The 25,612-nt window shown below is 38.8% G+C and overlaps 4 protein-coding genes and 1 long non-coding RNA gene across 5 annotated transcripts; 4 read left to right on the top strand and 1 right to left on the bottom strand.

Moving 5' to 3' along the window:
* The first annotated feature begins 3,847 nt into the window (after nt 1-3,847).
* LOC140935601 (uncharacterized) lies at nt 3,848-6,000 on the top strand. The gene is made up of 2 exons (XM_073385166.1): nt 3,848-4,422; nt 5,090-6,000. The coding sequence occupies exons 1-2, from the start codon at nt 3,891-3,893 to the stop codon at nt 5,617-5,619; spliced, it is 1,062 nt and encodes a 353-aa protein (XP_073241267.1). The 5' UTR covers nt 3,848-3,890; the 3' UTR covers nt 5,620-6,000.
* Nucleotides 6,001-6,654: 654 nt separating this feature from the next.
* On the bottom strand, nt 6,655-8,978 carry LOC140935600 (uncharacterized). Its single transcript, XM_073385165.1, has 2 exons — nt 8,598-8,978; nt 6,655-8,254 (listed from the first exon to the last, which is right to left on the bottom strand). The coding sequence occupies exons 1-2, from the start codon at nt 8,929-8,931 to the stop codon at nt 7,158-7,160; spliced, it is 1,431 nt and encodes a 476-aa protein (XP_073241266.1). The 5' UTR covers nt 8,932-8,978; the 3' UTR covers nt 6,655-7,157.
* A 2,564-nt stretch (nt 8,979-11,542) lies between these two features.
* LOC140934630 (uncharacterized) lies at nt 11,543-14,143 on the top strand. The gene is made up of 3 exons (XM_073384223.1): nt 11,543-12,741; nt 13,563-13,680; nt 14,089-14,143. Exons 1-3 carry the CDS (start codon nt 11,715-11,717, stop codon nt 14,141-14,143), a joined length of 1,200 nt encoding a protein of 399 aa, XP_073240324.1. The 5' UTR covers nt 11,543-11,714.
* A 1,030-nt stretch (nt 14,144-15,173) lies between these two features.
* LOC140935599 (uncharacterized) lies at nt 15,174-19,871 on the top strand. Its single transcript, XR_012165225.1, has 3 exons — nt 15,174-15,538; nt 17,046-17,110; nt 19,024-19,871. It is a non-coding gene; the product is annotated as an uncharacterized lncRNA (long non-coding RNA).
* A 3,368-nt stretch (nt 19,872-23,239) lies between these two features.
* On the top strand, nt 23,240-25,599 carry LOC140935598 (uncharacterized). Its single transcript, XM_073385164.1, has 3 exons — nt 23,240-23,400; nt 23,477-23,572; nt 24,724-25,599. Exons 1-3 carry the CDS (start codon nt 23,316-23,318, stop codon nt 25,470-25,472), a joined length of 930 nt encoding a protein of 309 aa, XP_073241265.1. The 5' UTR covers nt 23,240-23,315; the 3' UTR covers nt 25,473-25,599.
* Nucleotides 25,600-25,612: the final 13 nt, after the last annotated feature.

The following is a 25,612-nucleotide window of genomic DNA, read 5'->3' as shown; positions in this document are numbered from 1 at the left end:
TAAGTTTGCTTGGTCCTAAGAGATGCCAAACAACTTGACATGAATTCCTTCCTCCATAAGCCAACATCTATAAAGTGCATGAAATCTGCTTTCTTCTTCTTCTTCTTCTTCTTCTTCTCTCTCTCTCTCTCTCTCTCTCTCTCTCTCTCTCTCTGCAGCCCTTAATAAGAAAGCTTGAAAGTTGATAATGTACTCTCTACATTTGTAATATGCTTAATATGAAGCCCTTGAGTTTCGAAAGTGAAGGATCTCTAAAAGTTTTCCATTTTCCAAATGGTCATTATCGTAGGCTTGGCCTGTACCAAAATTGCACTTCTTGCACTCCTTAAACCTTGCGTCTCTTTAAACTTACTAGTGCTTCTAATGAGAACAAGAAGAAAGGTGCAGCCTTCAAGTTAAGGAGAAAAAAGGGCCATGCTAATATGACTCATGAATGGTTTGTTTTGCTTTCCGTGCAAGAATGCTGAATTGATTCCGCTGGCCGAGGGTTCGTGGAACTAAAACGAGAGTAAACTTGCTCTGTGAATGGGGGCTTTAGGCCTTTAGGCAAAGTTTAGTTTTGTAAGTGTTTTGGTCGATTTTTGTGCTTAGTTTCTCCACGAAAACCTTCTAAAGAGTCAATATCTAGGTCTTTTATCTTTTTTTAATTTCTCGTTTTCTCTCTGTTTACAGGAGGCCAGAAAAGGAGGGGAGGCATACCCTCCCCGCTACTGGTTGGAAGAAATAGAAAAGTGTTTTCCGTTTCTTTGCTTAGGAAGCTACCGACTAAATGAGTGGTTATCGTCCGTCCATGCTTAGGAGATCAGCAGTCCTAAGACCACTACTTGTAAAGAAGCCTAATAAAGGTTTTTAACTGATGTCAGTCAATGCATTTTATTTTCGTCGGACGTATTCTAGGAGAAACGTAGTACAGCTTTCACGCTTTTAAAGAAATCACACATTTACCACCTTCTTTACCTACATAATAATCATATAAGTATGGCCCATAGTAAAACGCCCGCAGATAGACAAAATTTCTCATTTCTTTGTTCCCATTAGTATTCTGATCCAAATGCTAGATTCAAATACTTGTACTAAGAATGAGTGATGCTCTTGAGTGGCTATCCACTTTCTTTTAGTACAGACAACTCTTAAACGCGTGATGACTTGAGAATTCAAGGACAAACCTCTAAAATCGGATGCCAAACAATACAGAAAAGAGAGCATTGCACAAGTTCTATTAGTTCTATTCACTTAGCACGACACCCGAAAAAAGGCACAAGAACGTGAGCACAACCAGCTTCATTTTGCTCAGGTTGCCGAAACCACCAAGTGAGAAAAAAAAACATCAAGAGATGTTTTTTGGCCAAGTAATCAGGCAAAGGAAAGATGACAGAAAAATGAAAATGTAAAAGGAAGAAAAAGGGTTACATACAGAGGGGGCTTCATTGGACACTCTCAGAACCCGACAAGTGTCCCGTGAAGAGAGATTTCTCTTCAACAGAGGTTTTAAGGAAAACTCAGGATATAGAGTGGAAACACCCTTATGGTAACAGAGCATAGCCTCCTAAATATGGGTGACCCCTGAATAGAGACAACAGATGCTTTTGTTCATTCACGATTCCATTTGAAGCGAGTTCTCATTATTTCAATCTATATCTGACAGGGTTGTCACTAAGTTACCACGCAGAATACAACAAGCAGGCGGGAAATTCAACAGCTAGGGATATCCTTTTTTAATTCTATTTTCCTATGACAGTAGCCGGGGCCACGTTCCTAGTAGCCGAGGGAGATCTTAATGACAGCCCTGTGACATATCCGGTCGCCCGGCCCTCTCACGCTCAAATTCAGTTCTATGCTGTTCGAAAATTCTGGGCCCTGCAGACCACGGCGACAATACGCTCGTGATTCAAAAAAGTTCCCTATTTTTTATGCTCTCGACGTTGATGCCCTATCCCTGTTGAAAGAAAGAGAACTTTGCAAATTAGCAACGTAGCCCCCAGTTTCCCTATTTTAATCCCCTTTCTGGTGTCTTTCATGGTGTAAATGTATAAAAACGCAACAAGGCGTCACCTAAAGGCGGAGAAAAGAGTCAAAATTTGGTCAAGTACTAGCAGGATGACAGAATAGATTATTCTTGCACTAGCTTTGTTTGTTTGTTTTGTTCCTCTCTCTAATATTGTTTCCAAAATATCGTTATGTTTTCTGCAATTATAGCATGAATGTTGTCGTTTTATTCCTTTTTCTTTTGATCTGACTGCTTCAACTCTTAGAAAGACGTTCAAAAAGGTATTGACATAAGAAGGTACACAATATTGAGAAATAACTGAAGCGACCATGTACTTCACTGGTCTCCTTTTCCTTTCACTCTGGCTGGTAAGCTGTCGTGGAAAAGCTCTAAAATCAATGGAAAACAAAGCTAAAGACGTCTTGAGAACAACTGATGGAACAACTGATGGCATTGAACAAGGTAGAGATATCACTCAACGTGAAGTCACGGAGATTAAATCAAGGTTCGAGCAACAACGATTACCACAAAAGAAAAGGCGATGAACACTTACCAAACAAAATACCCATTCTGGAAGGGTCGAAACGCAGCTGCCTCTGTCCATTTAGTGCTAGTTGCCCAGATGGATTTGTAAGGACATACCGGCAGTGGCCCTGCATGGCAAGTCCAACGGCTTCAAATGGTCTTCCAACGCCACTATACAGTTTTGGATATGGATGGCCTTGGTTGCAGGGAAGTTTTGGTGGTGATGAAGCAGGATCTCAGTTTGATTCATGTCCATGTGGGCAATGTGGATGGTGCTGTAAGTTCTTCATGCTTTTAGCGGAATATCTTGCACTGGAAAATCAATTATCTTAGGCTATAATCATATAGAAGAACGCTAGAATGACCATATCTGTTACAACTGATTTGGCAGTATCCCTAAGTAAAAACAATATATTACTTAGAGTTTAATCTGTTTGAGGGAGACTATAATGAAAGATGAATATATCGATTATACCCTATAATGTTGAAAAAATACCCGATAGCATCAAATCCTTCCACCATGATTACCATGAAGTTGAGCTCGATCTTGAAATTATTTATTTAATTCGAATCTTCGCGTTAAAGTATCTGAATGGTCTTGATCCCCAGCTTGTACTGGTTCAACAAGTTCATTTAAAGGAAATCAGGCGCCTTTTGATTAGATATCGAATCTGTCGAGCTGTTTTTAAGAACGGACTGTTTGCAAATTCTGGATATTGTTTCATATTTGCAGGTTGTGAAGAGGAAAAACAAAACGATAAACCTCAGGATGTTAAGAAACCGCTAGCCGATGCACACGAGCGCAAACAAGCAGATAGCAACCGTTTAACCATCAACGTTGTTTGATTTTTTTATGAAGTAACACTAACAAACGTCTGTGATAGTAAATTCAATGAACGTAGCAAGTTAAAATGGTCTGGATGGCCATAATGCTTGTTGTTTAATTCACCCATTATGTGTTGATCGAAATAATCTTTTGCTTTCTCACGTTACGTGCAAGCATGGTAATAAATGATTTAACTTTCACGTAAGGGGTGTGTTCTAGTGGCTCCTGCCTATCAATAATAGTACTACCACAAGCACTTCTCATTGTTCAAAAGCGATAATTGTCACCGACAAAGATTAAAACCTTGTATCTATTTTGAAATTCTTTACAGTTTTCTTGAAATATAAGTTCCAAAAAATTGTTGACATTTTAAAATTTTCCAGAGTTTTAAATTAAAGTATACCGTCGTTGGCAAGAGCATCTCGAAACCTCGCAGATTGTTGTTGAGGGTATTTTCAAAAATTCGTTTACAAGTCTGACGTCAATAAAGCATAACGATACCTTCCACTGAGAACATAATTCTAACCACTGCGCTCACAAATAATTGTAAATATGGTGGGTGTCTGGTTAAACTCCCTACAAATTTTCCTTTGTGTTGTTTGCTTGGTCGTCGCTTTTGAGGACACAACAGAGGGTGTTAAAAGGGATGGACAGGAAGAACCATTGGAAATTTATACAGAAGAAGAATTAAATCCGCTAAAGCGAGTCATCAGGGTTCTCCAAGAAGGCCTCGATCGAAGTCAGTCTAAAACAGACCAAGAAAGCAAAGAGGACATCAGTAATGAAATTAAAGGCAAGGTTAAGAGAAGTCAAGAATCACAAAAAGCCACCAAGTTCAACAGTAGAAGGAGATGTTTACTTCCACATGACTGTCCCTTTGGATTAGACGAATTCGGCGATCCTTTACTACACTGGCCAACTCCCTGGGGATGGCCACCGGGTCCACAGTATCCGGAGTACGGGCCTTGTTTTCATCCCATTTGGGCAGGACATGGAGTTCCATTTGGGTATCATCCGTGGGGTTGTGCAGGTTCATGGAGAGGGCCTAGTTGTCACTGTGGCTGTAACAACAATGGATGGTGCTGTAAGTCAACTTAGTTTCCTTTTTGTTTACGAGAGACGAAACCTTATTAAAATAAAGCGAACTTAAACTTAAAGGCTTTTATTAGACTGAGAAGCGTTCTTCGTTATCTCTTAAATATTTTGCTATGTCCTTAAGCTTGGAAAATAGTCAAAATGTCTGACTTGATCATGATAACATCGCGAGAAGTCGAAAACGATGCATCCTGAACATAAATGCCGATGACATCAGAAAAGTGTAAAAGTGGCTATAAGTGATCTTGATATAGATATTTTCCACAGGTCACGTGTTATACATGCAGCGCCTAGGCTCGACTATGCTCAATATTCAAAACTACAACAAAATTAGATAAAAAACTTAGATATTCTTCGAAAAAGGGCTGTTTCGCGATCATTGATTTAATGAACTTTACTGTTGGACCTGTCACCAAATTGAGTGACACATAAAAATAACCCCACAAGACATCAAAAGAAGTTAAAAATAATTCAACACCTGAAATATCAGACAGAGATGTACAAATTGAAAAAAAAAAGGATTGAATTGGACTGAAATATTTTAAACAGCTCATCTATTTGATGTTTGCAAAGTTTGATATAATGCATGTGAGACACTTTTGGTCAACAAGAAGCCGTAAATTGTCATTTCTGATTTTTCGTTTTCGTGTACTTAGGTTTTGGCGGCGGCGGTGGAGGACCACTAAACGATTGTCCTCAGTGCAACGGTGCCGCTTCTAAGACTCCTTCCTCACCACAAAGGCCAAGCCAGGTTGGTGGTCCACCACTTCTCAAACCTTTGTTGGCAAAGCAAATGAATTTTAAGGCTCCTCTTCAAGTCAAGCCAATGAAGCCGATGAGACGTTGGTTCAAGCGTTACGATGTCCCGTATAACACTGGCTACCAGTATCCATATCAGTCAAATTATGGAAGTTATCCTTCAGATCAACCAGGCTATGAAAATTATGCATATCAGTCAAGCTATGGAAGTTATCCACCCGCGTACCAATCAAGCTATGGAAGTGACCCCTACCAATCAGGCTATGGTACTGAGCCCTACCAATCAGGTTGTGGCAATGGGCCATGTCCAGCGCAGGCTCCCCAACAATCTTCAATGGCTGATCAAGTTGTTGGGACGTTGTTTTTGTTTAAACCCAATGGAAATTTATTGGCAGCGAAACATCAAGACGTCAAATCAAAAAGTTGACATTCGCTGAAATTACCAATCAAGTGTCTTTGATTGTGACGACGGGATCGGTTAATCTCCCCCCCCCCCCCCCCCCCCAAGATCCTTTGCACGGTTCATATGGAAGGAAATGGGAGAAAAAAAAATAATGGAGGACCATTTATGAAATTTAATAAGTGATTAATTGTCTAAGAAATGAAAGTAATCAAACGTTGCACTATTAAAGAGCCTACATGATGATAGAAATGTCACAATATGTTCATAATAGCAACGGGCACAAGAATCATTTAAACTGATTTTATTTTCATCACACTGTATTAAACTTCCTATACTTGTTAAATTTGTAATAATGTAAATGAAGTTCTTTAATGCTGGGAAATAAAGTGAAACAGAAGCCAGGAAGGATTGCAACTTGAATTACCTCGTCAACTTGTGGTCTTATTGTTCGCAACATGCACTAAATGGCCTTGGATCAAAGTAACACCCCGACGGGTTTAAATGAATGGATGCTACTATTATAAATATAGGGCACAATATTTCATCTCAAGAAATGGCATTTTTTGCCATTTGCATAATAGCACTGACGTCCATTATTTTACCTTCATTAGAACTATCCGAAGATTACAGTCATTTATTGAGTCTCTGCCAATCTCGACAGATTCAATCCAATTTATCGCGATCCCATGCAATTAAAAACTACTCGGCAGCTTTTCGTCATATTTGTACCTTGGAGAAGGTGTATGAGATGTTTCCATGTGAACTTCAATCCGTGACCTGAGCCAAATTAGAGTAACATTGCTAACAAGTATTGCTATCCTTCCTTTGGAGTGGTGCTGCCCCTCCATTAAAGTGATGGACGGTCTAGATGGGGCTCACTGTGTAGAACTTTGTGGCCATTTTTATCACTGTTAACTAACAAAAATCTACCACTTTTAGGAGTTCATAAAAATAGAGAATGATGGGGGAGTAATGCAAACTTCTTGTTAGAGACTGTCTATAGAGTAAAATAAAATCCAAAATTCTGAGCAATGACAAACGATTTTGAACATGGGTGCTTTCTACTAATATAACACGCAACAGGTCAAAATCAGTCTTGCTTTAAAAAACAGTTGTAAGGCCTGACATATCCTCCCTAACATTTTCAAAGTGATTTTCTTTTTACTCTTACAGACATTCAGTTTTACGTGATAATAGTGCCATAAAATAGAAATGAACTTGTCTATAAATTCTTCTTTTTCGTGTCGCCAGGTTTAATTACGAACCGGCTTCCATAGAGATAACACTCGGCAATTGCAAAATACAGTAGACTGAAACTGACAAAAGTATTCTATGTATGAAACCTTATTCAACGTCTTTTAAATACTTCCGATGCTTAACTCAGTCAATTAGAGTGGTAGCTATTTTCGTAGTAACAGGCAGGTCAGCAACGCAAACTATGGTTTTCCACATTTCCACCGCTACATCCCACTTTACAGTAATGCAGGTGTGACTGTTCAATTTTCATAATAATTTTACTTTTCTATAACCTTTAAATTGCAAAATCCCAACACAAGATTGTCTCATCGTCTTGAAAATCCCTGATGAGAAGTTTGAGATGACAGAATATCATACTTAATCCTCACGTCACCTAAGCCAGAACTGACTTTTAGCCCTTTACGAGCTTTTTTCCCAACCTTAGTTTGTTCTTTCCTTTTGAAATAAGCGTCCAGATCGAATCCTTTACCTCGCTGCCTTATTTCAGTTTCATTGAATGTGTTCATTCCCTTCGCATGTCGTTTTTTGGCAGGTAAGAAAGGATCAGTGTTAAGGTCACTGGCGTATTCAGGGAAGTTTTTCGTTTCTTCATCTTCCACTGCATCGTCACTGAATTCCTTTTCGAGCACTTCTTCTTCAGCACCATTATCTTCATCGAAAGTGCCACCTGACTTGTGTTCATTAGAAACCATGTTTGCGTGACCATCATTTGGCTGAATGGGGTTTGTCTGACGGCTCAGCTTGTCTTTATTTTCGGACATGTCGTCTTGTACTTCTGACTGATCTTTAGAATCATATGGGCTATCAACCATTTTTCTGTCCTCTTCTTGAAGTTGGCCAACTCTTTGCTTGCTGTGTGTCACGTATTCTTGCTGTTCTTCTGGCTGGTCTTCAGAGATCCTATCGTTGTATTCTCTTAAGCGTGGTTTTGGCTGGAAAGGAAGAGTTGGTTGAGTAAACCCCACATCAACATACTGGTATTCAGGATAGTAACGAAGATTCCTTACATTATATGGGTCCATTTTCCAAGGCGTCTTCCATCCCATATGAGGGAAGTATCCTTGAAAGCGCCAGTAATTAACTGATGGCAAATCTCTACCGAAAGGCCAGTAACTCGGAAGGATGTGAAAGTGTCCCTGGGGAGGATACAAAGGCTTGTGCAAGTACGGGCGCCACGGTTGGTGATGACCAGTGGGATGAGGGAAAATATTCTTTCCTGAGTTCTTAGATCCCTCGTCATCGGCGAATTGTTCTTTTTCGTCCGGCTTTGAGGATTCAGCTTCATATGGTAATGGACGCTTTCTCGTCAAGTGTTTACCCTTATGTGCAGCTGGAAAACCAGTAATATCAAACCGCTTGGCTGTGGTGTTTCCTTCATCTGGCTTATTCCTTTCATTACGGCCTATTTATGAAATTAAAATAATATGAATCAGAGGTCCTCGTACAGAAATTGCCGTAAAACTAAGGTCATCCAGGATCTCAGTATTTCCTGAAAAGTTTGGGTTAGCTGCTTTCCTTTCAGCCTTCTTTTGTCCCCCCCCCCCCCCCTAAAAAAGTGAATTGACCTGATATTAAGTAAACTTGAGACAAATGGCGTAAAAACACATAATTAAACAAACCTAGTAAACCTAAAGACGTGCCCTTTTGAGATTTCTATTCATCCAAACGGTTTTCTAAATATCAGGTAGTCCCTGCTGGATTTGGACCGTATGCTAAACGTTAATGCACGAAAAAAACACACTTACAAGAAACAATCGAAATAGGAAACCCAATGCCACAACCACAACTGAAACCTCCACAGTCTACTGCTGGTACAGGGCGACAAGGTCCACCACGAATTAACAGTCCTGCATTTAGTGGGCAGCCAAAAAAGCATGAAAATTTATAAGGATTGCTTAGATGTAGATTTTTTCGTGCATATTGTCTGATGCCAGGATCGCTCTCAGAATATTCTTGCCTCTTTATGAATTCCAGTGGTCCATGAATGCTTGGAATATACTGCCAAGCGTTGATTACACGTGATAATATTATAAAAAGACTAAACCCAACCATCTGCGTTTTGAGGTATAAAAACCTCATAGCAAGCTTCTTAAAAACTTATTTCGTTACCTAAGGGAACAAATCCAGATTCCTTTTCTTTTTGTGAGATTTTGTGGTTAATAATTATTGATAAGTGTGGTGAGGTAGTATATGTGGTAAGAATTGCTTTATGGTCTCGTAACAAAATTTCATTGGTTTTCTTGTCGTCCAAATTAACGATATAAAAAATGTTAATGGAATATTATCTGAAGACACCTATCTTTGTCGGAAATTTCGCTGTGGATTTTGACCCAAAATATAAAAATGAAACCATTCGCGAACTCTTTTTGCCAAATGCGTTTGAAAGGTTCCTCCCACAAAACTGGTACATGTTGATTTGCTGTTTATTGCGATATCAAATTCAAGCGAAGAGCACTTATTATAACTAAGTTGTCTGTCCGAGATTTTTGTTGTTTTAAGGTCGATTTGTCATCTATAAAAAAGTTTTTCTGATACTTACTTGCTTGCTCAATTATGACCTAGTTCTAATGCAATAGGAGTAATACGTTTGGCTTTCCATTTAAGAATCCATTTTCGGCTTTCCATTTTTCAAGGAGACGACCTTTCGTCTGTTCCGCTTGGAAATCTATTGTTGCTTGTTATCGAATTCTGGTTTTCATTTCTTTTTGTTTTGGTGGGGGAGCATGACACTGCCTGGCATGTACCGATCGGTACTTCTATCAAAATAACGTTCACACCTTCAACAAAGATTAACATGATACTGGAAGCGCGTTGTTTAGATGTGGGGTAAAGAAGGCCCAGTCTGTGATCTATCGTATAGTGTTCTTTCCATAGGATAAAAAGTCTCCACACTGTTTCTCTCCATCTTGGTTATGCGCTGTTACACTTCATCCAGGAAGTTCCCATTTACATCAGTTCACGATCCAAAGTTTTACACTTTTTCATTCCCTGAATTGGAAGATCACTTGTTCTTCCGTCTTCCTTCCTTTCTTCTCAATAGATATTTAGCTTAATATGGCTTTGAATACTTTCCTCTCTTTGCGCAAAGTTTAAAGCTGGTTTTGACTTTTGGTTAGTCCATATTTAGTTTTATATATTAGACTGGTTAAGCTCTGGGAGAATGAATGAATGAATGAATTATGAATAGCTTTATTTTAAAAGTGTTTAACTAAAATAGCAGTAGAGGAATCACTAAATTGGGACACTTATGTCTAGGATTGTACGCAGCTGCAAAAATTGCAATGTTTCGTGTATTTGCGAAAAATTGCAAAAATCGTGAGGTTGGCAATTTTTTGAAAGCCAGTAGCGAAAATTGCAGAAAATCGCCAAGTCTGACGAATTTTCGCGTTAGTTGCGATTTTATAAGTGTATAATAAATATTATTGACCAGAGGCCAAAGAATGTAATTGATATGATTGCCTTATGTAAAAGTCAAAATATACGGATGTGAAGATCGTGTTACGCTTTAAAAAAAAATACTTATGTGTTCATCAAGTACTACATGGAGGCAGCATAGCCGAGCGGTTAGATAGCGAATCGTTGGCCCCGAGTTTAAGTCCCACTCTGACCGTTAGCTGGATTTGTTCTGTTTTTGGCAGTTCCGATTTAAAATCTCGGCCATTCTTGTAAATAGCCAGCTAGTGTTCCATCCGGCCAGTTGGGATTCTTAAAGGGACAGGTTCACGGTTCAGCGCATGCTCATTTATCAAAATGCTGTTTTTCTGCCTGAACATGCGGTATCGTCTATGCAAGCAATATGATCATGTCCTAATGTTGTCAAAGAACCAATCTGTATACTCCCCTGGCAGTCACTTGCACTTGATCAACTTAAATAGTTGCAAATAGCTGTAAATTAATGAACCGTGGAATAAAACCTTCGGGTCAACAAAAAATTCAACGTTGGTAGTGTTGGCATAATCCACTGATTTTTTTCTGCGATTTTAGTACTCCTCTATCCTTCTTTTGGTTACTCTGAAATACACTTCCACTTTGAAATACACTCTGAGATCGCTGGGATTCATGTGAGAGGGGTAATTAACCGAAAGCATTATTAATAAATGCCTGATGTGCATAACCGTGAACCTGTCCCTTTAACCCTGTTAAGTTCAATTTGCATTATTTGTTTAAGGCAATTGCTCGTCCCCACTAGCATTAGTGCTGTAAATACTGCTTAGGGTAAATAACAGAGGTTTTATATTTTTTTTATGATGATGTTGATTACATCAAAGAGCATCAGCCAGCAAAGAATTTTAAGCCTAGCCTTACAATATGCTACCTGAACACAGATAGTGTAGGAAGGTCCCTTATATTTTAAGGCAGTAGATTCCATAACGTAAGGCCGATTATCTAATAGAATGCTTCCCATGTGTAGTAGTAGTGAATCTAGGTGTAGTAAATTACTTCTTTTTCAGTGAAACGATTTTCACCCTCCGAGTACTTCATACGAGTTATTTGAAACTCCAAATACTAAAAAATGTTCCAAATTTGAAACTTTACTCTCAAGTATCTACCAGAAAAAGCTTTTGAGAAGGAAAAAAAATTCACAAACAAAACAACAGGCATCAGTGCATACAACAGGTTAACTGAATGCTTCCCGTCACTTTTTCTGTAGCACGCAAACAAAGGACTTGAACGAGTCTCTTTGTTTCCGTCTAGTTGATCAATTGATCGATTTATTCGTCTAACGGTAATGTCAACGAGTTTTAATGTTTCCTTAAAGTCATTTAGCAGGTGCCTTCATGAGGTAATTCAATCCTCCCTCCTCCTTGGTTAGTTTTTAAGTGGTTTGCTCCTCCCACCACTTTTGTGAAGTCTCGCTAGAAATGGCGCATTTTCGGCGGTCATGGATGATGCTTTTCGTAAATACTATTTTGATATCTACTGAACAAGCTATCTCTCCCAGTCCCATTTATGGTCGTAGACAACAACTTAGTCCGACTGGAAGTAAAAAGGATTCGGAAGCGTCAGTCGTTCGGCTTGGTGCTCCTATGTCAAAAAACGCTGCTTCACCGACTCACACCTTAGACCCACCTCAGTCTACCCAACAAGGTAATGGAAAGCAAATAAAGTCAGATTTATCTCTAAAGAAAGTGGAATTAGATATGAAACCGGGGTATGGACTTCAAACTCATCAGGGTGCGAAGGATGGCGAAATGTTACCGCAGCAAAATGGGGTGATGAGTGACGGACGGACAAAAGAAGATGTCCATCAAGTTCACCAATTATCAGAGCAGGAAAACCAACAGCCTCAAACAGGACTGCAGGAAACTCAACCAACACGGCTGACAACACAAAATGTAGAGTCTGCCCCTCAACAGGCTCAACTGGTTACGAAACCTTTGCATGAAGACCAACAGCAAGATAATAAAAAGAACGAAAACAACAATAACAATAATCGCGGAGGCGGATGTGGATGTTGCTGTGGAGCAGGGAATTGTGGAACAAATAACAACAATGACGGCAAAAACAATGGCCAAGGAAATAACAACTGCTGCGGTTGTTGCTGTTGTTGCCAACCATGCTGCTGCTCGCCGTGTGGATGCTGTTGCCATCCATGTTGCTGTCACCATCATGACTGCTGTGTTCATCACGTGCATCACGTCGAACATCATCAATGTCCTTGTCCATGCGCACCACCATGCTGTTCCGAATGCGCATGCGCGCCGCTGCCTTGTGGGCCCTGCGAATGCATTGCGCCGTGTTGCAGTGGTGGATATGGATACTTGGATCCTCTCTGTGGTGGGTGTGGTGGATGTTGTGGCTGTCCTGCACCGTATGGAAGTGGTGGATGGAGTTGTCCTTGCGGCTGTGGTGGTTACAACTGCAACATTTTTGTATCTGAAAAAGAAGGTGAGCACTCTGATTTCATCTCTGATAAATAAAGCTCGTTTTCTATATTTCTGATCCTAGCAGTATAAGGTCGCCTATCGCACGCTTTCATCGTATCGCCTTTCGCACGCTTTCATTGCCTTTCGCCCGACATGTTTTGCATGGCGTCTAGTCATACGAAACCTCCACGAAACATCCACGCAGCGCGCGAGGTAACTTTATCCTGATTCTAAAAGTGACTCGGGACGAATTGCCTGTGGAGTGGGGTGTGTGTGGGGGATGCCTTCTCTGTCCCCTTTATCCTCTCTTTTTTTGTATATATTGCGTTAGTTTTAATTTTTCCTTTTTTTATCATTATGAATATGGCTTAATAGTTGCTTTAGTTTTAATTTTTTTGTTTTTTACCCATTGTAAATATAATAGGATATGGTTGTAAATTTGTAAATATTTTTCAATAATGACTGTAAAGCGCCTTGAACATAGGATAAGAGCGCTATAGAAATAAAGTTATTATTATTATTATTATTATTATTATAAACCCTACTCTTCACGAGTGTCTCCTCAACTCGGTGAATAGAGCTCCGCTCGTGCAAGGTCATGCCGCCACAATTTTGTCGCTCATGACACGCTGAAAAATGACTAGTTGGTTTCTTTTAATCACTGCCAATAATTTGATTTTTTCAGTTTTTGAATCAGCAATATCTTTTTAAAGTTATCAAGACATTCAATCCTACTGTAGAAATTTTTCCTTTGAAACCAGCGAACAATATCCGCATTAGACGAGTTACGTTTGTTTTGTTTAAAACTCTACGGAATTGCCATTTTACAAATTGCTTTCCTAGAATCGGGTAAAGAAAAGGGTAAAGGAAAAACAGAAGACAAGAATGGAGAACGTCGAAAGCGTGTTCTTCGCTTAGGCTACCTCTTTCCAGCCTACCGACCATATCAGTTCTTGAAAAGGTAAGCAAGCTAGAGTGAAGCTACCAGTCTACGAGTAAATGTTTAGCACTCCTAATAATTTTTGCTTGAGTTCTTTAAGATTTTTTTTTAATGTAATTACTTTCTCAAAATAAAGTTTTATAAAGTATTTTGTAATGACTTAGTTAGGAAGCCACTTAGAAAATTTAACTATTCCTTCAAATTTTATACTGTGAAAATCTTGCTTCATTATAGATATATTTAATCCCCACCGTTTTTTGTAAAAAGAGGTTTTATCTTTGTTAAATTTAACAATTACTTTCTGGAAACTTCGAGATTGAAGAAAATGCTGTAGTTAGATGGAAAAGCTGCGAAATATGCATGCTTTAGATTTACTCGATTCCGAAGTGATTCACAACGTTCTTAACGAATTTCATTTTAAATCAACAGGCACAATGCACTATATTCGAAACATATCAATGAGCGCATGGCAGACATGGCATGACTACCTGGTCACTGGTCTCAGGACGCCTTTTTAATTTCAGTTCTAGTTTCATGAGGCTATACCAAAGTTGAAGCATTTGGGCTGAAAATCAATCTTAACGACAGAACAGATGCATAGTCTACTTAGCGATTTGCAGTTCAATAAATTGTCCTTGGTCATCGGGTACTGAAGTGATACTACTGATTCATCATGCGTCACACATTTAAGTATTTAATATTGTATTAAATTATTGGTGTAGAAAATCTGTCTCAATTATGTTGATTGTAAAACACTGTTTCATCTAAGAGCGATTTAAGGCTGTAAAATGCTTATATGTTAAGAGAACATTGTTTTACTTAAGCTGGTTTGGCCAAAACAAGGATTATTACAATTGTGATCATTTTCTACATTTAGAGTAGTTGCTATTGTTGCACAAAGTTTAAAAAGATGGAACTCATGAATAATTTTTTTTACCTTTGTAGAGCATGGACTGAAATTCTTTTTATCTATTAAGTGGAAAGCAAGATCATTTTTAAGAAAAATGAGGAAATAATGATGTTTAAAATGTGATTTTTATTCTCTGCTATGCGTCAGTTAAACACAGTTTAACACCACAGTTTTTCGGGGAAATAGGGTTCTCAGCCTAAAATTCAGCCAGAAAATAATAGATTAAGTTTCTTTTTTTTTCCTTCACGAAATGCTTGTGATTACCGAGAATGCGACAACTACCAATTAGAATCAGAATATCGGAGAAAAATATTCCACGCTGAGAAACCGAAAATACCATACCGGATTCTGAACCTTCTTGATATGCATTGTGTTAAAAAACACCGTCTGAAAACCAAAAATATCGTCGACTATTGTAGTAATGTTTTGTTTTACATTAAAAAACAGTTCATTGTCAAACTGAGAAAAAAAAATCAATTGAGAAAATGCTCCACTGGTACCAGAAGAGTATATGCCATGAAACTGGAAACTATCCAATGACATTCATTCTCGTGTTTCTCAATGACCTGGTTTTGTGGAGCGTTAAAAATAAAATGAGGGGGAGGCGAAGGTTGAATGGTGCTGTGATGTAAGATTTCTAATCCATCGTGTGGAAAGCAATTTTCTAAAATTGGTGGAAGTTATAAAAATATTTTGTTCGGCGTAAGTTGACAACCGATCTTTGTTGAAAGAAAACATGGAATTCATCTAGAAGGCCATGAAATTAAGAATCGTAATCAATGTATTATTCATCTTACTAATTTTTCGCGCTGCCATATTATCTGAAGGAGTTGTTAAGAAAAATAGTAAACACAAATCGAGAGAATTTTCAAGGATTCACACATCTGGACAGAAGAATGGTGACTTAAAAGAAAACTACGTCTTGAAGAAGACGTCTGACAAAGTACACTTAGCAGGGAGTATGTCAAGGTAAGGGGAACATTACATGATTTATTTTTAGTTTTAAAAGTGTCCTAAAGGGTTGTTTCAGACTTGCATTAAAAGGCAATTTACTGTCGACGTTTTCTCAATTTTCTGTGCAAAAAAAAAAAGAAATAATGAAGTACTTACCGTGTCGCAATTTGGCATTCTAGGCTGTGGAATAAGATCCCTGCCATCCCGTACGCGTTGTTTTCCCTTGAACAGGATAACGAGTTGCTATGTTGAATTACAGTCTCTTCATCAGAGGGTCACTCCCAAAATGCGTTTTGTCGGCAGAGGAAAAACAACCACTTAAGATTAATGGAATATGAGCGATTTTTAAATTTTGGACCATTTGAAGTGTTTGTTGACTTTGAAGTAACCATATCTTCCACCTGACGTGACTATTGTGGGCCCATCTTCTCAACAGACATAGATCGCTGACCTGTGGTAAATGGCACTGTCTAACTTACCTGGTAACCTTCAAAGAGAACGTCATCTCAAATTTGTTTAGCAATAGTTAACAAAGATGTTAGAATATTCCGTTTAAACTAATTTAAAGTAAATGCACACTTGTGTGTGTCTTTCTGTAGTCTAACGATTTTGAACATACTTCTTTGTTTAAAAAAAATTTTTTGAAAGAGACCGTGACTCTTTCAAAGAATTCAATAACTATAAAGCAAAAGCTTTTGAAGCTTAGAATGAAACATTACTCGCCAAATAGATATCAAATCTATACTCGGAACGTACCTACAAGGGGTCTGATCATGAAGGATGATGGGATTGTGTTATAGTTCAGTGGCGGATCCAGATCTTCAGATAAGAGAGAGGTGGGGGGGGGGGGGCAGTCATCCAGACACTGAGAAAAGGGGAGTAGTCTCCAAAGATATTTTTTCGGCCCTTCGGGCCTCAGTTTGCTCTGAAAATAAGGGGGGGGGGGGCGGGCCCCCCCTGACCCCTCGCCTGGATCCGTCACTATAGTTTGGTCTCCCCGTATAAGATAATCAGGATTCCGGATACCTGGGGTTTGGACTCCTGGGATCCCGAATTCAGCTCAAGGAATCTAGGATCCCATTAACAAGGAATCAGAAGTCCAGCAACTGGAATTAGGAATTTAAAGTATGGAATCCAGAATCTGTGTAGCTGACTGTCTTGGGTTAAATTACATGGGGCTGAGTTTGGGGAGCCGACTTAGGGGTATTCAAAACGTGCTATAGTGAATAGACATTTTATAACAAGAATGTGTGCCAATGCTTTTGCATTTCTTGCTTTTCCCATACCTATCCCGGTCCACCACAAACCATTCCCAGTCATTTTTCACACCAGACTCCTCATATTCCTCTAGGGAGAAATTACACTGCTGGTCATTGGCTACCTGCACTTTTGTAATAAATATCAATACATACTCATGCGTACAAATCTTTATTTCTCAACGTCAATAATTGGCTTTACGTGGTAACAAGTATTAATACATACGCATGCTTACAGTCATAATTCTCTGCATTTGTATTTTCAGACCAGAATGCATCGGTGACGGATGTCGTAACAATTATCTACGACAAGGAAAATCCAGAAGATGCGGTTAGTTTAGGTGTAATACTCATTTTGATGGTTCAATTCAAATTTATTTTAGATTTCTGGAGTAGTAAGACTCGGCTTCTGTTTTGTTTAAGACTTTGTCAAGAAAACGGGCGAACAGCCAGTCGCATAGCTGTTGTAATTAAAGCAGAAATTTTTTTTATTTGCATATATGTGTCCTTTGTGTTTGTGACGCACAAAATTTATTTTCCTTTTCGGTTGGTACTAGCTATTATGCTATCTATCGTTTTTCAATGCCAGCGACTTTGGCTACACAATTGGCACTTAATACAATTTTGTGATATTTGACAGACTGAGCAGTGTACTTTTCTTTTAAATTTGTGTACAACAAATCGCATTCTTAGTTATCCAAACCTCATATTCAAACAGGAACAGCGGGGCACATAACGTTTTGACTCTCGCCTTAAACACGTTTAGCTGTATTGTTTTTACAGGATGCCATGTTTGTCATAAGATTCAGCCTTGTGTTGGCGGTCAGTGTGCGCCACCTTGTGACTGTGACTGTCACTGTTGTCATAATATATTTGAAGGAGGTTTGTCAATTGTCATCCGCATGAACATGCATGTTGTCACAAATAAATTGACGACTTAGACATTGAATGGTTGCTGAAGAGTAGAGCGTCATCTCGATCCACGTAAGGGAATTCGGGAAATTTTTGCCTGTGCAATCCGGAATCCGAGAAATTTGAGTTGCGGAAACCAGAATTCTGGGCTTTGGAATCCGCAATACAATTCTAGGTCATTTGCGATTGGAATCCGGAATCCAAGTTCCATCGACAAAGAATCCCGACCTCCAGTACCTGGAATCCGGAATCCACGGCGTGGAATCCAGAATCCAAGACTGTTTTAAATTTCCTCACATGGAGCGAGTCATCAATTTCGAACAAATTCCAGGTTGTAGTTGGTAGCTTCATCCGGCAGGGTTAAAATACAGTGAATTCTGTTACTATCCGCTATTCCTGCCTTCAAATAGCTGATGATATTGTGGTTCTAACTTCTCAAATTTTCTTGAATGAACCTTGTGGTCTTTTAGACGACACATTCATGCATGAAAAGGCACTGGCATGTAATTTAGTCCTGAGTATTTATTCATGATTAAAAGAAATAACATCAATGACACTGTCTCTTCAAGGCTAAGCTGTACAATGGGAGATATTTTCCGGATTCCTCAAGAATTCGAAACATTTTGGTACTAGATTCGTTTAACCGGTTACACGAAATATCATGCATGAATCCGAAATAAAAAAATTGATCCAGGCCTGGTGGCGAATACTTATTAATCAAATGAATGTTACCAATCCAAATACAATGAATGCAGAAGATCCGGAAATATCCCCATCAGTGTAAGCCCAGCCTGAATATCATGATATTGGCATGCGGCATGAAATTGATGAAGTCCATAATACAGTTTGTTATCAGTGAGTACCACTTTAGATTACCTTCAACCATTAACCTTTAGTTGATATTAGATATTTGTTTAAAGTTTATGCATCAGGATCTTCAAAAATCTGCTGAAATTATTTAAGGAGCACTCTGGTCTTGTATACTAGCTTTAGTGATGAAACTGCACCAAGATAACAAATGCATGACTTATTGTCTTTTTATTTGAAGAGAAGTAGTCAATAAATTTCGTTTAAACACTGGACGAAATCTCAGGATATCTTTATTCCACACTTACTCAGCCGTCGTATCTAACATTTCTCTCTATGTACATCTTTCCTCCTCCCCCAGTGTCAAGACTTGAGTTTTTTACAAATGGGTAATACTTGAATTTATATTCCGACGGTAGCAACGTAATAAGTCTTTAACAACGTAACGACTATTCAGGGTTTCCGTTAAGTTTAGAGTCATGAAAAGTAAGAGCTAATAATTTTTTTTTTCTTATCGTGATGTAGGTTGTTGGTGTCCAATCCCTGGTGCAGAAGAAGCAGCACCAAAGAAAAAGCCTGAAGAGCCCTGTTGCTGCCCATGTTGTTGTCCATGCTGCCCAAGACCGTGTTGCCATCATCATCACCATCATTGCTGCTGTCCATGTTGCCATTGCTGTCATTGCTGTCACTGCTGTCATTGTTGGCCTTGCTGTTGCCATTGCTGCCACTGCAAGAGGTCTCAAGGATCCTTCTCGCCTTTCTTGGTCAAAAGGACGCTTTATCAATACAAGGACTTTTCTGCGGCTAATCTCTACGTGCAGTCTGTTAACAATGGACTGGGTTTAACAAAGCTTCATAATGGACCCTTAAAGAGGCGCTGAGATAACAATTTGATTTAGAACAGTACACAACAATTTGAATTGAGTAATACACACTCAATAGACCACATTACCAGGTGTTAAGCACAGTGTGGAAGTAAATACGTAAGACTAGAGCTTAGTGGTCAAAATTAAAATTTTCATAAGTAAATTCCACAGAAGTATTAAGTGATCAAACACCTGAGTCGCGTTGTTCAAAGCTGGGCGAGTGCAAAATGTCAATACAGATATGAAAGCTTCACGAAAGGAAATTAAGTAAAATTCCTTTTTTTCTGCAGTTGGATTATTGGATACTTTAAAAAAATTGAGAAAATTATCCGAGAAAATGCCTTTGAACAAAAGATAAAGTAGCCTGGATTAAACTTTAACCCGGGGTAAGCTCTAGTCAGCGTTCGAACAACTGGGCCATGAACGCTAAATGAAGTGCAAAGTTCCGGAACAGTCTACGTTCAGACAAAAAGACATGTTCTACTCAAAACTATGTGTTTAACAATTTTAAATTCAAGACTATATTTATTTTTTCAGTTGCTTAAAATATTTGATGAAATACAGTAGTTTTTTTTTTAATATTAAAACATCAATATTGAAATAAATGATCCTGGGTATTCATTTGCCTACTTATTTCTACCTGAAATAATGGTAACTAATTTTAAGACCAAGAATGAACACATTTTCATTAACAAGGGTGAATAATTATATGGAAAATGCAGTCCGTTGCTTTCTTCAGTGTCTTCCCTTCTTTATCTATTTTTGAGACAAAATTTCCACTACATTAACTGAAAGCGAAGTAGAGGTCCTCCCCCACCCCCAAGTAAGGATACCTAAGACAGTCTTGGATTATAGGTAGTGGATTCCGGAATCTGCCTCAATGGAACTTGGATTCTGGATTACAATCGTTAGCGGGATTCCGGTTTCCTTGAGCTGAATTACGGATTCCAAAGCCCAGGATTCCAGATTTCACAAGAAAAACACAATAAGTAATTTCCCGGATCTCGGAATCCAGATTACCTTACATGAGACGATAAAGGAAACTCGATTTTTAGCACAAAAATGAACTCAGAGTCTTCAGAATCGGTGTTTTGGATTGTCATAGCTGCTGGTTATTTCAGTGTCAGATTGTTGTTGCCTGGACCGAGGCCAAGGCCATGGGTAACCGTATGTCCATTGAGGGCGTCTTTTAATTGCATCTTCCTCTACTTGTTTGACAATCTTGACATTCTCCTTCCTGTAATAGATAATAACGGTATTTTCAGTTGAACGTTACTGAAGACAACATATTAAAGAATTTCTCCAGATTGCAAAAAGCTTCGGGAAAAGTTCAAGAAACGTTCACGGTGTTGGTGGGTAGACAGCAGTAAATGAAAAAGGAACCAGTTAAGTTTGCGTTAACTATCGATATTTCCTGATAAAATAAAAACATATTGCGATGCTTGTAGTTACATTTCTACGGCCTCCGTAAGTTCATTTCTGATCTAAAAGCGATACGCGGTTCCAGGAAACGAAAATCCAAATTGATACTCTACTCAAACTTACTCCAACATTTTCGGTTCGTCTCTATACCCAAGTCCAACGCTCTTATTAGTTGATTCTTGGGTAGCTTCATTTTTCACGACTTGCGTTTCCATATCGAATGCCGTTGAGGCAAAGAGAGAAATAGTAAGGATAATGATATTCAAGCCGCTATTCTTCATCATAACCTTAAGGGATTTTTGAGATGTACCACTTTTCCTAGTTTGCTGTAGAGTGAAAACTTTTCGATACACATTTTTGAGTGTTGAGTAAGTCACTGAAAAGGTGTCACTCCAATGTAGTTTACCTGTTGTATGTACATAAACGTGTATATAAATTAAAGTAAGGCACAATTATTAGTGATCTAGGGGAGCCACACTTATTTTTCGATAAAAGCCATAAGGGAGCCCCAAGGTTGTAAGTTTATACAGTCTAACCTCCACTAAAGGCCACCTCTCACCAATGGCCACTTTCTTCTTTCCCCAAGGTGGCCGTCACGGTTGTAGAGAGGTTCAACTGTATTTCGAGACAGGTTCTTCCTCCTTCCACTCCCCCCCCCCCCCCCCCCTACCACGGATGGCGCGCTAGGGCAGAACCTTCAGTTCTTAAACGTAGAGTTACCAGATCTATTTCTTGAATTTCTTTGGGGACCTTCACTCCCATTAGAGCTATTCTGCAGGCCCGTGTTATGGTTGGTGGCGTTTACATGCCACGGATTACGGCATTTTTTTTTTTATCCTTCTCAAGTACTGTTCTTCTTTTAGCAGTTCAAATGATACGCGCTGCAGTGGCCCTTACAACATTAATAGGCAATAATCCAAACGCAATAAGCTTTATTTACCCTAAGCACTTTTTGCCGCACAACGACACTAATAAGGCCAAACAAAGACGAGGGCAAATATATATAATTAGGCCATGTCTACACTCTACTACACTGTACTGTTGATCCGGTACGAAAACGCTACCGGATAGGGCTTCCGTCACTCATGAGAACGGTGATTTCGGCCCGGTTTCTGTAACGGAATGAAGCGGTGCCACGCCGATGTTGAAAGTGGATCGTCACAGATTAGTTTATGTGCCACTCTTTAGCGCACTAACACCAAGGCTTAATTTAATAAAACTGTTACTAGTGTAATTTGCAAGTGTAGCCATTGTTTTTGGACCCTAAAACAATAGCTTCACTTCTAAATTACCGTTTTATCAAATAGACCTCAGTTGTTCATACGACAATTTTATAATGATAATAATAATAATAATAATAATAATAATAATAATAATAATAATAATAATAATAATAATAACAATAATAATAATCAACTTTATTTTTCGAGGGTGGCACTTGACAGTATAAAATACTGATAAACACTTGGCCCTCATGTCGGCATGAAAAACTACCAGGTATTGTGTGGACACAGCCTAAGAAGCCCAGCTGGCGGGAGGCGAAGTATCTGACTAATGACAAGCTTAGATGTAGAGTTGACCTCTTTTTGTGGACTGCAGACAAACTAATAAAGTAGTCCAATTAGCAGTCAGGGTTAAACTTGAACTTGCGGCATCCGGTTTGCAAGGTCAGCGCCCTTAGCGCTCGAACATGCAGCCTCGTGTTCACCATTTAGCTTAGCTTGTTTCTCAGAGGCTAGCTTTCTCTTCAGAATGGCTTTGTATATATTGTCTTAATTCCCAGGGGAGTGCATCTTGAGTGTTAATAGTGTGCATTGCGGGGAATCCCAGTATGATTGCTTCACTGCCACTAGAAAGTCCCAACCTCCCGACTGGCAGGTGAAGTGCCTTTAATGAGGACACCATGGTAGCTACGGTGGGGGCCACCTAATTAAGTCGTCTCTTTGTTTGTTAAATTAATATGCCTTGTTGATGCGTTACAGCAAGAAGACTTGCAATTGACTACTGAGTGCTATTGTAATTTAATTAGAGAAAAGAAAGAGATAGTGATAAACTGTGGGTCCGTTATGTTCTTCGTCGCTTTAAGTAAATTATGCTCCTAAAATTTAAACATTGACTGCATAATCTCAAAAATCCGTATAACTGTGTTGTTCCGGAGTGTAGGGGTCCGCGGGAAGTTTCCTGATTAATAACAGCGCGAAATATTTACTTTACTCATTTTAAAAGTGAATTATTAAGTAAAGTCAAAATTTTGAGGAATCAAAATCTTCATGCTGTAAGGTTAAGTGGTACTCAAGTAATTATCAGGTGTTTGGCTGGTTAGCCAATGGAATTGTAGCTTATGGGCGTTATCTTCGAAGGGGGTTTAGTTTACCAGTTCGTAGTTGACATTATTTCTGTTTTCGTCGATTTGCCCATTGTTTAGCCTCTTCGATTCGTGATGTCAGACTTTCTTATATCCCTCACTGGCCATCACAACGGAAGTTGCTCGTTGGTTTTTATCATTGTTTTGTACTTCTCTCTTCCAAAATGCGCGTGAAACTAGTAACGCTCCTGTGTATCACACTTGGATCTGTGGTTCTGGTTAAGGGAAAATCTTTAAACAAAGCAAACGGTATTGTACGCTTTTAATCAGAGTTAATTAACAAACGAAAACCAGTTTACCAAAGATCAACTTTGTGCTTTTGCAGAAGACTCCACAGATCAAAATTCTAACGAGGAGAAACATAACCAGTTGGTCCAAAATGAACCTGTATCAACAAGCGAGAAGAGTGAATCTGAAAACGGTTAGTATGCAGATAAAACCGACGTATTGAATGTAACACTCTACGATGTTGTTGAGTGAAATCACAGAGCAGGGCCTTATGAAATATCTAAACTGAACTACTTGATTAAAGAAGTAGACTTTTCTTTGTTAATCTCAACGTTATTTAAGCATTTGGTGACTCTTTGAGATGTAATAGAAGCTACATTGACAACTTTCCTTTTACCATCACTGCTTGATTGATCAATAATATAAAAAATAAGGTAACAAGAGGTAATTACTAAGCAATGCAGGACTTGTTTTAAGTTTACAAAAATTAACTCATACCAGTATACGGAGAAGAAAAAAAGACAGAAAATTTCTGACCTCAAAGTGCATTGCTACCACGATAGCCCCTCAGTCACCTGTTGTTGTGCCACGCGGATTAGACTTAACAGGACTGAAACAGCTATGCATGGGGATTCATGGGGCGATATGTGACTGTACGTATGTGAAAGGCATTATAACCACACCTCAGGCATGGTGTACCAAAATTCCTCTTGCCTCTCATCATCAGTTTTACAAAGAGAAAAACTCTTTTCTTTCCTTGATTGTGTTCACATGTACTCAAGAACCAATAAAGTACCAAATAATATTTATTGCAAAGGTGACTTTCTCAATCTGAACATGTATTCTAATACTTTAAATAAAAGTGAAAAAACAGTAGATAAAGAGAATTAAAACAATTTACAGGGAAATGGTCAAATCTTCGTTTAGATTTGTATTTCCGCAGTTCACATCATCTTCATTCTAAGAATAAAAACGGTTTAATGGCATGAAGACAATAGGAATGATTACTCCAAACATGTGATGTTTTGTTTACGAAGTTTAACAGATTGATTATAGGGACTTTGATTTGGCAAATAGCTTTTGGGAGTATAAAACGATAATTTTTAAGATATTTACTATATATGCTATTATGATTAACGATACTTTTGCCTCCCTTAATGATTAAAATGTTGTTATTCTGTTACAATAGTCATCAATTATTCATTATAATGTTAAAAATTGTACCAAAGGGAGGGGAAAACATAGCAACAACAACAACAAAAATAACTGACACGTACAAAACAAAACAAATCCACAAAACGGAAAAATATTATTAAAATATTCGATTTTCCTCTTTTGTTATAGCACAAAAAGAGAAAGATCCTTGCGTTTGCGACCAGAATGCACTTAAAGAAAACAATGAAGGAACGAAGAAATCTAAATGTTCTAAAAAATGTAGCAGCTCTTGCCAGGAAAACAAGAAATGTAAAGAAGCAGATAAGAAAAGTCAATGCAAGGAAAAAGCACAACCATGCAAAGTCAAAGATCAACTAAGGAAATGTGAATGCAAGAATCAAAGCGACAAACCCAAGAAATGCAAAGATGTTCAAAACAACGAGAGTGCGAAGAAAAGCAACTGCAAATGCAAAGAAGGGGAAGCCAAACAGGCCATTCCCAAGCCAGGTGCCATTGCAGCTGCCCCTGGGGCCGTGCAACCTATGAATGGTATAGCGGTTCAACATGGCTTTGGTAAAAAGGTGAACAATAGTAAGAAATGCTGCTGTGATTGCTGCCACGATTGCTGCCACGATTGCTGTTGCGATTGTTGCCACGATTGCTGTGACTGCTGTCATGATTGCTGCTGTGACTGCTGCCATGATTGTTGCTGTCACTGTTGCGAGCCATGCTGTTGTCACTGCTGCCATTGCTGTGAGCCATGCTGCTGTTGTTGCCATTGTTGTGAGCCATGCTGCTGCCACTGCTGCCACTGCTGTCACCATTGCTGTCCATGCTGCTGCGGCTGCGGCTGCTGTAAGAAGTCCAAGTCACAGCTTAACTCCGATGCTTTGGCTGCTGCGGCAGCAATTGCTGCCAACCGCCCGGAACATCACTAAGGAAGGCCAGTGATCCTCGTTAAATAATAGTTGAACTGATCTAGCTTATTGTTATTTCCGCCAAAATCCATCTTACAGGTGGTACAGATAAAAACTCCATTGTGTTTGCATAAGTCGTTATTAAGTTGAAGAATATCACA

This window comes from Porites lutea, chromosome 4 (genome assembly GCF_958299795.1).
Source record: "Porites lutea chromosome 4, jaPorLute2.1, whole genome shotgun sequence".
Lineage (NCBI taxonomy): Eukaryota > Metazoa > Cnidaria > Anthozoa > Scleractinia > Poritidae > Porites > Porites lutea.
The sequence above is the reverse complement of the archived record's forward strand: the minus strand, read 5'-3'. Positions and strand labels throughout refer to the sequence as shown.

Bases quoted from the DNA above. Each gene is read 5' to 3' on its own strand.
- LOC140935601 (XM_073385166.1), top strand. From the start codon at position 3,891: ATGGTGGGTGTCTGGTTAAACTCCCTACAAATTTTCCTTTGTGTTGTT. The intron at 4,423-5,089 runs GTAAGTCAACTT...TCGTGTACTTAG, and splicing joins TAACAACAATGGATGGTGCT to GTTTTGGCGGCGGCGGTGGA.
- LOC140935600 (XM_073385165.1), bottom strand. From the start codon at position 8,931: ATGAGGTTTTTATACCTCAAAACGCAGATGGTTGGGTTTAGTCTTTTT. The intron at 8,255-8,597 runs GTAAGTGTGTTT...TTTCATAAATAG, and splicing joins TCCTATTTCGATTGTTTCTT to GCCGTAATGAAAGGAATAAG.
- LOC140934630 (XM_073384223.1), top strand. From the start codon at position 11,715: ATGGCGCATTTTCGGCGGTCATGGATGATGCTTTTCGTAAATACTATT. The intron at 12,742-13,562 runs GTGAGCACTCTG...TTGCTTTCCTAG, and splicing joins TTTTGTATCTGAAAAAGAAG to AATCGGGTAAAGAAAAGGGT. The intron at 13,681-14,088 runs GTAAGCAAGCTA...TTAAATCAACAG, and splicing joins CCATATCAGTTCTTGAAAAG to GCACAATGCACTATATTCGA.
- LOC140935598 (XM_073385164.1), top strand. From the start codon at position 23,316: ATGCGCGTGAAACTAGTAACGCTCCTGTGTATCACACTTGGATCTGTG. The intron at 23,401-23,476 runs GTATTGTACGCT...GTGCTTTTGCAG, and splicing joins ATCTTTAAACAAAGCAAACG to AAGACTCCACAGATCAAAAT. The intron at 23,573-24,723 runs GTTAGTATGCAG...CTTTTGTTATAG, and splicing joins GAAGAGTGAATCTGAAAACG to CACAAAAAGAGAAAGATCCT.